Here is a 16,636-nt window from a genome sequence, read left to right on the forward strand (position 1 = left end):
GAACCTGACCTTATTTCATAATAAAGCCTTTATAGAGTTCATCAGATTTAAAATTTAAATTGCTCCCTCTCCATCAACAGGAAACTGGCATCCTAAGAAAGAGGGGACAGTTGGACCCAAGTTGGATGTACAAGGCAGATAGTGTGAAGACAGGGAGAAGAGGGACATCTACTTGCCAAGGAACACTTGAGACTCCATAAGCTGGAGAGAGGCACAGAACCCATTCTCTTTCAACCTTCATTTTGGACTTCCAGGCTCCAGAATGGTGGTGTGCTATTTTTCTGATAAACAACCTCAGGGTATGGCACTGTGTTATAGCCATTGCATCATAATTGAAGGAGGGAGCAAACAGGCATCAGCACCGGACACAGACAAGGATGTGCCAAGGATAAGGGACAGTGGACAGCTTGGAGAGGTGACTTGGTGACTTCAGAAGAGGGTGGTGTAGACTAGAGTCTGTCAGCAGATGACACTTAGGACTCAGGTGACATCTTCTGCGGAGGCACCTGCTCAGAGTGAGCACTAGCTCACATGGAGGGAGCAGGAAGGACGGGCCCTCATGGAGGCAGCCTAAGGGCCCAGTGCCCTTAGTTGGACCTTGTACAGCAAGCTGGCACCACAGGCCCCTATGGTCTGCGTGGCTTTAAAGCTGTCTTTATCAATATTGTGAAGAGGAAAGAGCAACTGAGGACACATGTTCAGCCACCAGACTCCAAAGCCAGAGGAGCCAGGGGCACCAAATGACTGCAAAAGCCTTTCTTAATCAATCGTATTTTATTGCCAGTTATAAATATTTTCCATTTGTCCCATATTTACAATTGTAAAATAGTTCAGGATACTATACCCTCACCCACCTCTCTGCATCCCTCTATAAACTCCATGAAAATCGAGTAGGAAATAAAAAGCTCTTTTGTCGGGGGAGGCCACCCACCAGGCTCCCCTTCTCAGATTCCAGACAACCCCACGTGATGGCAGGCAACGCTGCAGCTGATGCTACACAGTAGCAAGGCAGTGGCTGGTGGCGTCTGGGGAGGGTCAGGACACCAGGCTCCGCAGGACATTGGTGATAGTCCAGTGTTGTCCCGAGCACTGCTGCAGCACCAGCTGGAAACCAAACTCCATGTCACTGTTTTCTTGCAGCTCCAGGCAGCGCTTGGACTTGCGGTTTTGGATGGAGCCTCCCTAGGAGCCCAACAGAAAGAGCGTCAGAGGGCACAGGAGTAACCAGGAGGATCCAAGGAGCCCCAAGCTTTTGGGGTAGCTGGGATGATAGATGGCTTAGGAGCCAGCATTCCCATGGCCACAGCTTCCCTCTGCTCCTGTGTACTGATCTTCTCCCAAGGAATGAGTGCATGCCTCAGTTTCCCCATAGGGCCCTGCCCCAACTTCTATCTACCATTTTGGGCGGTGTCACCCTGCTTTTCTCCTATAGCTAGTTCCTAGTCAGGGGGCCAGCCACTGCTCTGAGAAGCCTTGTTTGCCAACTTCTCCATGATCAACCTGCATCTGAGCATCCCTCAGACTGGGGACTTCTTGCTCCTAAGGTTCTCCAACAGATGGAATTTGTTAAGGCTGGGTTCAAGGAAACTCGAGACCTTGGCTATTGTCTATATGGCTGTTATCTTTCAAGGCCTGAACATAGCTATGCAACTGATGTTCTGGGAGGTTGTACAGCCACAAATACTGTTTATGTCCAAAAGCCCCTGAAGGAAGTGGTGTTCCCAAAAGAGCATATACAGCAGCCCAGGTGAGGTCCTGAGGGGTGTGGCCCCCTGGAACCACTGGCTATGGATCTGCTGTGAGCCTGGGATGTGTTATCATCAGTCAGACTTGGAGTTGAAATAGTCAGAGTTGCCTGACTGATGATCCCAAGAGTAGACATTGAGTATCTGCTAGACCTGCCTAGCACAAGAACCCGCTCCTGTGGTCCCCATCTTGGCAGTAACAAGATGCTTGTGGGGGGAAAGTCAAGCAGTTTCACACCCTCAGCTGGCTCGTCATCATCCAGTCAGGTACCAAGTACTGTCAATTCTCCCCTCCTGTCTTGTCCCAGCCACTCTTTCACCATGTTTGCCTGCTTCGGATCCCTGGCATCTTTCATCTGAATAATTTCTTCAGAATCCTAATAAGTGGTGACTATGTTGACATGCATGGTCAGCCTTGAAAACACCCCAGCGCAAAGGCCTTCATGGCTCAGGGCTGCTTCATTTCTGAGCCCTCCCCAGCTCCATACCCTAACCCCTTCCAGGTTTCTGGCCTCTGTTCACTCAGTGCCTAGGCCTCTTCCCTACAGTTCTGTGGCAGCCTAGCCCACAGCCACATCTTGAGGCCCAGCTCCTCTCCACTTCCCCAGGATTCCAGCTACCTCCTCCAGGCACCCAGCTGGCATGGTGGTCTTCACCCTGTACCTTCTCCAACTCATGCTAGGAAGTTCCCTGTGTGAGGGAGAGATGGCAAGTCTCTCCAGAATGGAGCTCACTCCACGGTGGCCACAACCATCCCCACAGCAACCAAATGCTGACCTCTCTAGAGAACATGAAGGCACATTTCTCAGGACTACCTAGGAAACAGCACCCAGGCTAAGCCCTATTACTGGTTCACAGATCTAAAGTAGTCCTGTGGTCAGCCTGTCCTGGTCTCATCACCCTGTCTGTCTTGCTCCTGGAGGTGGGAATAGAGCTCAAGCAGGAAGTCAGGACCAACCCAGCTCTTTTAAGTCCACACTCTGCCTGCTCTGCCTGATTTCAGCCTGAGGCCAAGAGGGGAGAATGCTAATCTCAGAGTTTAGCAATTCTGTTTGTCAGCTGGGGGACTAGGGTAAGGGTCCCCGTTTTACTTATCAATAGGCCTAAGGAGTAACACTTGGAAGGATGAGCAGAAGGGCTCATGGGAGACCTGTTTCTCTGCAAGCTGGAAGACAGCACAAACACACGGGTCTGTTCAGGGCATCAGCCTGGGGGAGGGGTCATAGAAATGAGGCTGGACCAAGCTCCATCCATTACGAGATAGATTCTGGCTGCTCAGCACATCTCCGTGGCCAGACGCAGGCCCTGCCAACAGCAAGGCTGGATGCTTCACATCTTCCTACTTCGCTGACAGCCATGCCTGTCACCAAGGCCTTCCTTTCCCAAGGCAAGAGAGTGAGGAAGGAGAAGAAATGTCTTCGTCAGAGCTGCAAGGCTGATATTTCCCAGGCCCTGCCCCACCACAACCCAGCCCTCAGCATCCTAAGAGACAGGAAGTGTGTGATCATTGGGTGAAAACAGCCAGTGCGGCCTTCCAGAAGAGTGTGGAAGAAACAGTTCAAGTCCAAGAGCAGGAATGGGGCATGTAGAAGGGATTCCACTTGACTGGCACTATTGGCACCTTCCTGGGAGGGGTGTGTGTGAGAGCTTCTGGAAAACTGAACAATGTCAAATGCTTTCAGGAAACACACCTGTTGTAGGGAGCTGTGGGTTGCATTCTACCACCCAGCTCCTGCCACTGGCTAGCTTTACCCGAAATAACAGCACACAAATTGTATTCATTTAAACACTGCCTGGCCCATTAGCTCTAGCTTCTTACTGGCTAATTCTTACATCTTGATTACCCATTTCTATTAATGTGTGTAGCACCCCAAGGTGCGCTTACCGGGAAGATTCTAGCCTACATCCATCCTGGGTAGGAGCTTCCTCGCACCTGCCCCAGAGAGGAGAGCTATCGAATCTGAGCTCACTTCCTCTTCCTCCCAGCATTCTGTTCTGTTTACTCCACCCACCTATGTCTAACCTATGAGGACCAAGCAATTTCTTTATTTTTTAACCAATGACCTTCCTCCATCACACACCTAGGAGTGGGGAGTACAGCCAGGCCCTCTTTGGTGGTAAAACCAGCACCAGCCTTGGGCGCTACCCTCCTCCTCAGAACATTTCTCTCACGGAACAACTACTAGGCCTTTTCCTACCACCCATCAGACATGCAAAGAAGCCTTGACTCCTTCTATTCATAGCTTTCTCACACTGGGAAGCAGCCTGGCTTTCTTCCTGTCTTGACCTGTAGGTTCTGCACTAGAACTAACATTATTTGCCATTTTCCTGGCACCTTACCTGGTGTGTTCCCTGCCCAATCTCATGAGTTTCTTACAACACTATCCAGAGGGGGAAGTAATAGGAGCCCTCATTTTATAGAACTGGAGGATGGGTTTTTGAGAGCCTGAGAGACTTTCCTAAGATTCCATGTAGAGCCTAGTTGGGACCCCAGGAAATCTTCCCCTTCCCTGTTCCCTGTTAGATAAGTAGCCAACAAAGCTACCACTTACCCTACTGTATGCCTCTCTGTGAGGTAGGGGCTAGACTAGGAGTTGGTGGTACCCAGTGCTGGGGAAGAGGAAGATGTCTCAGGGAACTAAAGCCTGTTTGGTCTGTTCCCTTTGAGGGATCTCTGAATGGACAAGATTCACGCATCCTTCCAGCTACTGCCCAACATTCAATGAGCATCCATCAAGTGCCACGTACATTTCTTAGCTGCTTCAATGTATTCATGACTGAGAAAGAGGAGGTTTTTGTTCTTACGACAACTCTAGGAGGGAGAGCTGGCAACTCTAGCAAGAAGAGGAGAAAATGAGGCTATGCCCCCAGTCATGGAACTCAGGAGGAGACATGAGCATGCTGGGATCAGGGATGATTATCAGTTGATAACGGTGAGGCCTGAGCAGACACAGAGAGGAAGACAGCCGCAGGTCCGGGCACCTGATGAAAAGCCCTGCGGGCTTGGGGTGAGGTTCAGGAAACTCTTGGGGTGCATTTGTGCAGAGGCAGAGGAAACATCGGTAAAAGGGAGGCAATGCGGCCCAAGGAGTGAGGGTAGGACCATTGAACTCTGGAGTTTTGTCTGCAAGGCAGAGTTAACTTTTGCTAGGTCAGATCCACGTGCTAAGCAGATCCCTCTGGGTGCTGGGCCGGGCAGAGTTTTGGGAAGGAAGGATGCTTGGACCTGTGCTATCCAACTCTTGTCCTAAGCTCCAGGGGTTTGGGCTGCAGCTCTGGTCCAGTCTCTTGGCTCTGGAACTGGAGCTGGCTGCTGAGATCTGAGCATTCCTCTCCATGGAGGGCTTTGCTTGTTGATTTACCAGTCCAGTCATCAAAATTGTGTAATACTTACATTTACAGGATCTAGAAACACACAATACTTTTAATTAAAGAATTTAAATAAGGGCAATTAAACCTGGCAGGAGAGAAGCTGCAGCACACAGAGGGCTTAATTGGAATGAAAACCTAATTAAATATGGAAGCAGCCATTGAAAAAAGGCAGGAGTTGACGTATAGGATAAAGAATACTAATAACAATTTTTAGAACCCGTCCCAGTCACTGTCTTGTTCTTCCTTCAGGCAAAGGGCCCAAGCAGAAGCAAGTAAGGGAGGCCTTTTTCTCAGGCCTTGGTCATGTGACCTGGGCTTCTGTCTATCATCTCATCTGCTATTCTGGGCCACTCAATATCTTAGCACAGAGGACTAAGGATACATGGGACACATGGAAGTCGCTGTCTGTGAAAATCTCAGACACTGTTCTCAGGTCACGATACAGCCAAGAACCTCTCTGCCTCAGTTTCCCCAAGAGTATATTAGACTGTGGCTAAGTGTGGGTCAGATAGCACCGGCCTAGCCCTACCCTACTGAGGAGGGGCATGCTGCAGTGTCTTCCTCACTGTTTCCCTGAGAGGCAGAAATGAAGATTTCTTGTTCATAAAACCAGAGACTGAGGCTTGGGGAGCTGACTCAGGCACATGGTTAGCAAGTGGTGGACTGGGCTTGAAGCCCAGGGGTTGTCCACTGGAGAGGACAGTCACCAGAGTGCCTGGGAAACCTGGCCACTACCCTGCTTTCCATTTCAGCGGATCTCAGACATGGCCTGAAAATGGGCCTCTTGCACTCCCAAGTGCTGTCCTAATGGCAGCACTGGTCCGGGTCCAGCTTCCAAGGATCAGCAGCACTTGTGAGCCTCTTTTAGGAAACGCCTGGCCTGTGTCCCTGGGCAAGAGGCTCTGGGCTATTTGGGCTGGCCTTCCCTGTACTTGGGTAGCCTACGGCCAACTGTACCGGATCCTAGATGCTGGATTTGCTGCTGCCTTTGCTTACCCCAGACTTGCACTCCACCTTCCTTGCTAGTGAACTTTCCAAGGGCAAGCAGCCCTGTGGGTCTTGGGCTTTAAGCTCAGCCAGTTGCAAAGTTTCCCGGTTAAGTACTTAATGATTGGTAATCAAATACTTCAAAGCTTGGACGGGACATTAGGCCTAGTTACAGAAACCCCAAGATTAGGTGTTTTGTAGAGTAAAGCAGTCTTTGTGTAGCATGAATATTCAACACTTACTGTGTTCAATGTGTACTTCAGTGTTTTCTTACTTCAAGGGGATTCACCTAAGCCTAAGTGAGATGCTGCCTGGGACTAGCTGTGTGGAGGCGTTGCCTGAGGATGGGTATCTGTAACCAAGGAGAGGCAGAGAGGACCCCAAAGAGAGCTGGGCTTCTCGGTCTGTAGAGTTAGCTAAGGTGGCTATGGTCTGGCCAGTTCACACATGCCTGACTCAGCAAGGAGACCCCAACCTCAAATTCCCACAAACGGCTTTTCTGGACAAAGACAGAGCCATCCTGGTATGGAAATGTACAGTGTGGATTCTTGAGACAGCATTCCTAGGTCTGACTTCTAACAATTACTTAACTTGTTTGTGCCTCATTTTCCTCATCTCTGAAATGGGATATTAGAAAGTTTCTCATAGCCCCACCATGGTTTCAAAGAAGTATTTATAGAAGGTTAGCATAGTGCCTGGTATTTTATAAACACTATATAAATATTTGATACATTTAAAAATCCCATGCAGTTCTGGGAGCTGAGCAATCACATCTGCTCTTGTCCCTGATCTCTGCAGGAAGAGAAGGAAGAAGAAAATGCTGATTGCTTTAATTTTAAAAATAACTAAGAAAACAGAGTCTAAACAAAGTGCTGTCAGTCCCTTGTAACTGGACAGTTCCTCTTGCACCCTTTCCTATGACCTGGAAATGAAAAGCTGCTTTCTCCCACAGCCACAATGGAACACCCGATTATAGCCCTTTCTTTCCAGCACAAAAGGTTCTCAAGACTGGATGTGCTGACAGCGCTTGGGGACAGAGCGGGGTGGGGGTGGGGGAGTCAAAGGCCCCTTTTCCCTCGAGCGGAAGAATTCTCAGACAAGGTTAGCCTCCCCTGCCCCCGGGGAAATGAGCCTGCAGACAGGTTTTGTAGCAGGATTTAATTTTTTAATATTTTTTTATTATTATGTATACAATATTCTGTCTGTGTGTATGACTGCAGGCCAGAAGAGGGCACCAGACCTCATTACAGATGGTTGTGAGCCACCATGTGGTTGCTGGAAATTGAACTCAGGACCTTTGGAAGAGCAGGCAATGCTCTTAACCTCTGAGCCATCTCTCCAGCCCCCAGGATTTAATTTTTTACCTGATATTTATTTCATATCAGGTTATCACGTTAGGCCCCGGCAGTCAGAAACAACTATGAGCACTGGCCTCTGTGATCTCCTGGGACATCTTCCCACCCTCCTGGCACCAACACACACCTTTGCTTGTCTCGTTGACAGTCTCCCCAAGAACGTGGCAAGTCCAGGGCTGAGATGCGGGGCTTCCTCTGTGTGACCCTGAACTCTCAGCCATGTCAATATTTCTTTCTACCAAAGAACTGATAGCTGAGGGCAGCTAGTAGAAAGTGCAAGCCAGAGAGCCTGAGACAAAATCCCCCTTTCAAACATGGCCATACCAATTTACACTCTGCCCTATGCAATATGAGCATCTGTTTAGTACAAAAGAAATCTTCCACCTCCTCGAAAATGCAGTTATAGGGAGAAATGCACATGCACACACATGTACACACATGCACACACATGAACACACCCACACACACCCACACACACACACACACGCACACACATGCACACACCCACACATATTAAGTGTGTTTTGCCTGCTTCTAAGAACAGTAAACAAGGTTGATGAAGGAAGGGCTTTGCTTGTCTTTGGCAAACAGGAGGCTTCTAAGGTCATACATTTATTTTAAAGGGCCTCTTCATGTGATCAACAGCACACTGTATGTCTGTCTATCTGGTTGGATTTTGTCAACTTGACACAAACCGAGGCATATCTGGAAAGAGGTACTTACAATTAAGAAATTGCCCCCATCAGATTGACCTGCAGGCAAGTCTATGGGGGTATCTTCTTGATTAATGATTGATATGGGGGGCAGCCCACTGTGGGTGGTGCTACCACTAGGCAGGTGGTCATGGTTTATATAAGAAAGGGGGATGAACAAGTCATGAGGAGCAAGCCAGGCATAAGCAGCTTTCTCCAGGCTTCAGTTCCTGCCTCTAGGCTCCCGCTTGAGTTCCTGGTCTGAATTCCCTCAGTGATGGATGGTGATAGGGATATGTAAACCAGATAAACTTTCCTCCCCAAGTTGTTTTTGGTCATAGTGTTTATCATAGCACAGAGGAGCAAACCAGGACAGTGTCCACTCTGTCCCAATGTCCTCTGGTAAAGCTGCCTAAAACGTGGGACACAGTCCTGTTATCCATGCTACTGGACACTTGAAGAGAGTGCCACAGGTCAGGATGATGGGTAAGGGGTCCCACAAATTGTCATCATGAAGACCCTTCTTAATTTGTGTCTTTGGGCTGGCCCAGTAGACTTGTAGAAGGCACAAACCCCACATGCTCTGCAGCCTGACTTCAGTAGCTTAGATTTGTAGGGTTTCAGGGCTGGGAAGGTGTGAAAGCCGCCCAGTTCGGCATCTGTGGATTGCCTGGTCCCTCAGTGATCCACCAACCTCACGGATAACTCTGACCCTGGCTCTTGTGTTTTCTCCCCACCATGGAACAAGCCAGCACCGCCTTACACTTGCTGGTCCTAGAGATTCCAGAACGAGAAGCTCAAAGCCTCTTGCCATCTTTCTGGTCTTCGGCACACCCATTCCTTCTACTGCCATTCATGTGCACATGAGGGCTGGAGGAAGCTGGGACTTACAGAACAGTCACAGCAGCCTTCTCAGGGTTCCCCAGCAAGATCTTACAGTGATGACCCTAGCACTGGGTTAACTACCCAAAGCCACGGAGATTGTTAGGGTTGCGGTGGCCTTGACAGCCCATTGCTCTACTGATGTTCTTCTCATGCCAGAGTGTCTGCTGCTCCCCTTCCCTTTACCTGGTCCAGAGGTCACTAACCAAAATGCCTCTTTCACTAATGTTATACCATTGTCTTAGAATGTCCTCTAGATCCTAGGTTGAAGAAAACTGTCAGGAGATTGAAGGTTGTACACTCAGTTAATAGGAATTTATAATACCTAGGAGATAGTCAGTTCGGGGATTTCTTTAAAGGGGCAGACGGGAGTCAGAAAACTCATGGAAAGCAACTAATAGCTACCAACCCACCATTTCCCAGCTGAAGGAGGTTTCACAGTGTGCGGATGAAAATGCTGGCTATTTTGAGAGATATTTGTTTGATGGCATGATTTTGGTCACCTTACCAACCATTCATCAAGTCCAGAGCTAGAGGTTATCATGGGTTCCTAATATCATCCCACTCCGACCCAGCCATTATCACCAATCCATCACCGTGGCCAACAGCACTGACATGTCTCTCAAAGTCCTCTCCAACTGCTGTTTGCATGGTTATCAAATCCTCCCGCCTATCCTGGGGAATGATAGAGTCCCTTTCCTACCTTACTCCCCAGCCTCCAGCCTCTCCTCTTCTACTTCACCCAGCTGCCATGGGTATATTCAGACCTCACCAGGGATACTGCTATGGTTTAGACAAGGGCTGTCTTCCTTGTGTTGACATCTGTGTCCTTGGCATGGTGGTTTGCAGTAGTGGGGCCTATTGGGAGGCCCTTAGGTCACTGAGGGCCTTGCCCTCTCTTTAATCCCTGTGTTAGTTATTGCAAAAGCACGTTGTTACCAAAGAAAGCTTGAGCTCTGTTTTATTGTGAGCTCCCGTCTCTAGCCGTGGCGACCACCCACACCACACAGAAGATACATCTTCTGAAAGAATACTGAGTTCTGATGGGCCTTGGCCAAGGCAGAACTTCTGTTTGGGGTGCTCCTTTCCCTCCCTCCATCTAGAAACTGTCTGTACATGCTTTCAACAGTCAGATCAAACAAACTGCACACAGGAGTCCATCCTCGCATTCTGCTCATGGAGTCGGTCACCCCAGGCTCCCAGAGCAGGCACAGCCCTGTTTCTGCACTTATCGGCCTGTTTTGTTGTGTGTTTACACGCCCCCGAGCTCCTTGAGGGCAGAGGCCCTGTCTGATTCACGTCTTCATCCCCCTGCCAAACCCCTGCGCTCAATAAATGTTTGATGAACGACTGAAAGAAAGAATGTTCATCATCACAAAATTGCTCATCAGAGCCCTGTACATCGGCGTTGCCAGGAGATGTTTTCATCAGATGTGGCTTCAGAATGGCAGTGTCTAACAGTGTCTCAGTTCAGCCAGAAGCACTGGAAATTCAGAGGGGCTTGCAGAGGTTAAAGGGGGACAAACTATTTGTTAAACAGAAAGCCAGGGTATGAGACAGAACAGAGATATGCAAATGCCTTTTGTGAGGAATCTAAGAGAATCTCACTGAATTATTTTTAAATTAATTCAGCGTGTCTGTGACGTTCAAATGTGGTCCTCGGGAGAGTAAATAATGCATACTTTGGAACCAGAAAAGAGATTCTAGATGCACCAGAGAAATCTCCTCCCATCTCAGCCTCTGCAGCAGAACATTCTAGTTGCTCAGGTCACTGCATAATATGCAAAGAATAAAATGTGTTACAAGAAAATTAGCTGAAGTCCAAGGCTGTGTGTGTGTGTGTGTGTGTGTGTGTGCATGTGTGGCGGTCACAAGACAGGGTCTCTCACTGCCCTGGTGTTCATCCGTTCAGCTAGGCTGCCTGGCCTCCCCAGCTCTGGGATTATGAATCTGTACCACACATTCATTTTTTTTTAATGTGGGTACTGAGTATCAAACTCAGGTCTTTGTGCTTGTAAGGCAAGCATTTTACTTCCTGAGCCGTCTCCCAGGCTTAAGCACAAGGTTTTAATCATTTAAGAGGCTCCAGGTTTCCTTTGGCCTTGAGCAGTGATCTCCTCATCAATGAACAGTGGATGGATGGATTCCAGGTTTTCTGATAAATATCGATCGTTTTACATCAAGCAAAAATTGCATATCTAGTCATTATTGAATAGTTAATAGGAGTGGCTGTTTGGGGTTTGCAAACTAGGAATTGAAAGATATTACTTCCAAGCAGTTCCCTTTGGTGTAGGGATCAAAGCTGTGGTTGCCAGAGCACCCGGGGAGTTTTAATTAGACATATGCTAACGTGCTGCAAACTGCCTGGCCCCCAGAGCGCTGCACAGCATCACTGTCTGCTTGGCTGGTCAATGAGCCCATTCTGGTAGGAGCCATGTGGGGCTACCTGTTTGAGACTACGTTCTGCTATGGAACAGTGAAGGACCTCATTGTGAGATGGATTTTTCTTGAGGCTGAGTTTCAAAGACGGACAGACAGAGCTGTCTCCCTACTGTTTCCAAAGTTTCTGCAGGATCAAAGCCTGCAAAGGTAGCTGAGAGATTTGGTGAAATAGGAATAATCACATTTGGGTGATGCAAATTCCCAGGACCCAGGACACCCTTCTATCCTGTGACTCCCCTTAGGTTATGGCAAGATAGTCCAGAAGAATCTGTCTTCATGCCTTCAGGGAGGTGAAGCACATGCTGGACCATTTCAGGAATCAGCCACACTTGTTAGTGAGAGTTCAAGGGCCAAAGTCTGAGACCCTTGGGTCAGTCTCAGATGCTGCCTGGGCAGTGACCTTGAGGCAGGCAAGGATGCCAAGAGCCCTCAAGGTCATGGTGGAGAGGGAGTTGAGAATATCTTTCAACCTTCACTTCAGCCTCCTAGCAGGGCCACCCACAGCTGAGGAAGCACACTCTACCTGCCTGTGATGATGAACTAGCTTGGCTTTCTAAAAACTACCTTCCCATCTGCTTTCCTGGCTCAGGCTCCCATTACGAGTCTCTAACTATCCCCTAAGTCTATGACCTTGATTTGAATGTTCTGTTTAGGATTGCTATCACTCACTAAGGACAAGGATGGCTCTCTCAAAACCCCTGTCCCTATACCCAGATCACAGGCCAAACACGCTTTGTGCCCACAGAGTAGGATATACCCCTCAGCACCAGCATCTTCCATCTCTATGCGGGGACAGTTATTAGATCAAAGTTCCTTGTCTTGCCTTTCCAGAATCCTTCTTTCTCATGGCAGAAGCAACTGTCAGGGAGATTTGAGTGATGGACTTTTACTGTTTAGTCTCCTGAGAGTTGACAGTCCCTCCTGCCCCCCCATTCTGTTTAGGTCCCCAGGTGCTTTGGAGTTCTAGAACCATATGGGGCTCTCTCTCCTCCTGTTAGAATCACCTTACTACCTAGAAGGCCACCGTCCCCATCCACAGGCTGAAAATGATCCTAACAGCAGACACCCTCTGGTGGGAAGCTTTCGGGGGCAGAGGCAAAGAGTCCATTCAAATCTGGGTATCTGATTCCTGAGATTCTTCTTCATAATGAGAGACATAGTAGCCAAGGAAAGGTAATGAGTTAAATGCAGGCCTCTGAATTGATGGAGACCAGAGGAAGGAAAGCTCCATGGTCAACCACGTGGGGGCTGCTCTGCACAAACCATCCAGACAGTGCCCCAAGCAGGAGCCTCATCCCTACAGCGACCACTACCTGAGAGAACTGCCAATGCAGCTTCATCCTCTTGGCCTTGGCGTAGCTGCACTCGATGAGCCGTGGCCGGCTGTTGACGTCCACCAAACAGCGGTTGTCGTCGTCATCAACCGTGGGGCTCAGGACACCCACGTGGATCTGCTGACCGCTTGTGTAGTACACATTCTAGGGTGAAGAGAAGGAGAAAAGATCAAATGACGCTAAGTGGCCATTGTCACCAGACAACTGGAAAACAGACCCCAGGTTTTTATATACAGTGACTTTCAGATGCCTAACTAAGACAGTGGAGAGCAAGAAACTCTTCCAATTTGTGATTCAGGAGAGCATTTGGTCCACACGGATGGAGTATGGAGACAAAACTTTCAAGAAACGAAACTCGCCCCCACTGCATGGCACACTCTGATATTTTCCATTCTATTCTTGCATTGAGAAACATTGGCCATAACCTTTTAAATTGATTTTACCACCCAGAGCTTTGAAAGTACCTCTCGAATCCATTATGTGCAGACTTGCTGACTTCCTTCATAAATATTTTGTACCAGATGCTGCACTTGGCCAGGAAACAGAGCACAAAGGCCCAGGCCCTGCCTTTGTTGGGGGCTGGGAGGTGAAAGACACCGAGTTTCCACCTCTTCTAAGCCTGTATACAGCAGGGGCTTAGCAAGCGTGTCCCAAGGGGTAACACTGTTGGCCTTGAGGGTATGCTGGGAAACCTCCGGTCCGCACTCCTATTTAATGAGGGCTCGCAGCTATGACTTACTACAGTGAGGGGATGCAGAGCGTGCCAGCTAAGGAGGAGGCGAAGGAACGAGTCACAGAGCCTGGCCTCAGCAGCTGAGGGTTCTGTCTCAGAGAAGCCACACAAGACTCTGTTTTGAGCTGTTTCCAGAAGGAGTGTGTCACAAGGGTTGAAGCACCATCTACCAGGGATGCTCACTGGAGCCTCAGCACCCAGATTTCTGCTAGGACAGCCTTGGCCTGACGTCTGATCTTCTGTCAAGTCATTTAGCAAAATGACTATTAGCTAAACCCAACTAGAGGCCAGAGAACATGGGAGCCATTGAAGTGCACCATATGGCTGCCTCCCTGGGTGGGAGGAAAGGGGTGGAGAGAGAGGGACAAGCGTTATGGCCAAATCAGTCCCCTAATAGCATCTCACAGTTTATCAGGTTAGTAAATCCAGGGCCGAAGACATCAAAACCAGCAGCCTTACTGATTGCTCTCGTTACAGAGGTGAAGGAGTGTAATGACCAGAGTTCTAAGCAGAGGCAAAAGGTGCAATGCCCAGCTCCACATGGAGATGTAACCGGAATGCAAGAGACAGAGATGCCTTGTCAAGTTAGCTATGGTTGAGCTCTGAGTTTCTAGTGTAAGGCCAAGGAGGTCCGAGTCTGTGGCCTGATTCTCTAGGCTGCCCGAAGGAAAGCTGAGGACCTGTTGAGATTCTAGTTCACTGGAGCTGAGGAAGAACTTGACAGAGGTAGGATTTAAGGACCTTCAGTAGCTGTGCAGTTAAGCGTAACATTTATCTATCTATCCAAATAAGAACTCAGTTGAGAAGTTGAGTTCTGGGGATACAGAGGTGAGAAAGCTGCAGTTGTTGTGTGGCCTGGAGACTGGGTGGGATGGATGGCCAACATTCTCTGTCAATGGGATGGGACTGAGAATTACCTACGGGGTAGGGTAGGGTGGGGGGCTTCTGGATGTGTCTGCGAGGGAGTTCCCAGGAAGACTTAACTGAGGGAGTCCCAGGCTGGATAGAAAGGAAACCACAAGCTGAGCATCAGCCTCCATCTCGCTGCTTCCTGACTGGGCACAGTGTGACAGGGGCACCATGTTTCCCTGGCTATGACTTCCATGCCATGACAGTCCGTAGCCTCAAACCATGAGCTGCAATTAGCTTTCATTCTGGAAGTTAGCTGTTTCTTGTCACGGCAACAAAAGAGTAAAGGACAAGCCAGCCAGCCACACACCAGGAAGCAATGTAAAAAGTCCACTGATGTGACACATGAACTATGTCCCACCCTCACCTCGTTCCCCTCTGCCTTACTCCAACTCTTGCACCTTACACCAGGAAATAAAAAGACATCAGCTCCTGAGGCCTTTCCTGAATGTGCAACAGCCACACGTGACCTCAGGTCAAGGAAGCTGTCAGTGGTCATCTTGGGAGCCAGGACTGAGGCTCAGAAGCATGAATGCAAGAGAAGGATGGCTAGGGGCCAGGTACTTCCCTCCCTTCCTGCCTCCTGTCATCAGAGTCCGCCTCTCTTCTCCAGGGCGGGGTCTCCAGACACAGTGGCCACCCAGGTAATAGCTGGAATCGGTTTTATCCACTTAGCTGCCCTGGGGTGCCCGGGAGATGCTCTGAGCGGTGTGTGTGCTCACTGCTGCTCCAGCTGACACCAGCGCTGTTTATCGCTCCCAAGCCGCAGATCATAATGGGGACAGACAGTTGTCTGTTGTTTAAAGAGCCAGCGACAAAGTGCATCCTGATGAGTGCAACTAGGAAGCCTGAGGATCACAGAGACGGATTTGGCAAGGAAGACTCCCTGTAGTCCTCCCGTGGACTCCTCAGAAGCCCAGCCGGTAGCACACTGAATCAATAACTGACCCGGACACATAAAATAGGGGAATGACTTCGTGCAGGATGTCCCTTGCTGATGCCCACAGGCCCAGTAAACATGGGCATGCTTTCGGAGCAATGAGGAGCTCTGAGGGTTAAACAAGAAGTGATGGAGAGCTGTGCTCTCCAATGGGGTCTACGGGGTAGTTTTGCTTATTAGAGGTCACGTAGGGTACCTGGAAATAATGGTTTTTTAGTTATGACTTGGTGAAGGAGAGGTTCATGGTACTCAGGGGTAGACAGGGTACACAGAGCCTCTCAGTAAAGTTAAACTGCCTGGCCCCAAATATCAGGGGTAGCATTGTCATGAGGTCCTGGATTAGACAGCTCATAATCAAGCTAAAATATCTGTAGTTGTGCTACACCAGAACAGAAGGGGCTCACACACCCTGTCTCGTTTAATTCTAATGGTGCCATGTGTCAGGGACAAGGTTTGAGTACCCCGTATCCAAAGCACTTGGCACCAAGGAGTTCTGATTTCAGATCTTTAGAAGGATTTTTACAATAGATGTGTATACGTTCATAAGAAAGTATTTTGGAGATGGGACTCAAGCCTAAACACAAAGTTTATGATTTATATATACTCTGTGCACATAGTCTAAACAATTTTATACATAATCACTTCTTATAAAAGGTCGGGTTTGTGATTGTCTTTGTGAGTACTCAAAGAGCTTCAGCTCACAGAACATTTCAGATTTTGAATTTCTACCCACATTACCATTATCTCCCATTCTGCATATGAAAAACCGAGGCAAATTAAGATATTTGAGAGGAAATACACGATGTGTCCAGAGTCACACAACGGTGACTAGCAGCTAAGATTCAAACTGCAGTCTGCCTCCTGAGCCAGACCCACGACAGTTCACGTCCTTCATTTAGTTCCCTGCAACCCTTCAACTCCCAGTGAGTGGGCTGGAAGGTAGCAGGGAGTGACAGGAGACTGGTTTCCACATGGTCTCCTGGAGCCACCATGGGGTCTGGACTAAGCACTGGAGGATGGGAGGGTCCCCTTACTAAAGACCAATAGAACACAGGATGCTGAGACAGCAGCCTCTTGACTGTAACTGCCAGAGGCAGAGGCAGAGGCAGGCTGTTATCCTGTCTGGATGTTTTACAAACCCCCGGTGGTATCGAAACGATACCCTGGCCACTCAGCTCCAGCTGCAATGATGAATTGCATCCCTTCTTCACTCAGCCCTGCACAGCTCAGCAGGGCTGCACACCT

The 16,636-nt window shown here is 48.9% G+C and overlaps 1 protein-coding gene across 1 annotated transcript in view; it reads right to left on the reverse strand.

Moving 5' to 3' along the window:
* Positions 1–763: 763 nt before the first annotated feature.
* Positions 764–16,636, reverse strand: part of Galnt18 (polypeptide N-acetylgalactosaminyltransferase 18) — a 310,242-nt gene continuing 294,369 nt past the window's right edge. The window contains exons 10-11 of the mRNA XM_013347654.2: positions 12,789–12,953; positions 764–1,182 (exon numbers count right to left, since the gene is read on the reverse strand). Coding sequence (XP_013203108.2) covers positions 1,036–1,182; positions 12,789–12,953 — 312 coding nt within the window. The 3' untranslated portion in view covers positions 764–1,035. The remainder of the gene's footprint in view (positions 1,183–12,788; positions 12,954–16,636) is intronic.

This window comes from Microtus ochrogaster, chromosome 8 (genome assembly GCF_000317375.1).
Source record: "Microtus ochrogaster isolate Prairie Vole_2 chromosome 8, MicOch1.0, whole genome shotgun sequence".
NCBI lineage: Eukaryota > Metazoa > Chordata > Mammalia > Rodentia > Cricetidae > Microtus > Microtus ochrogaster.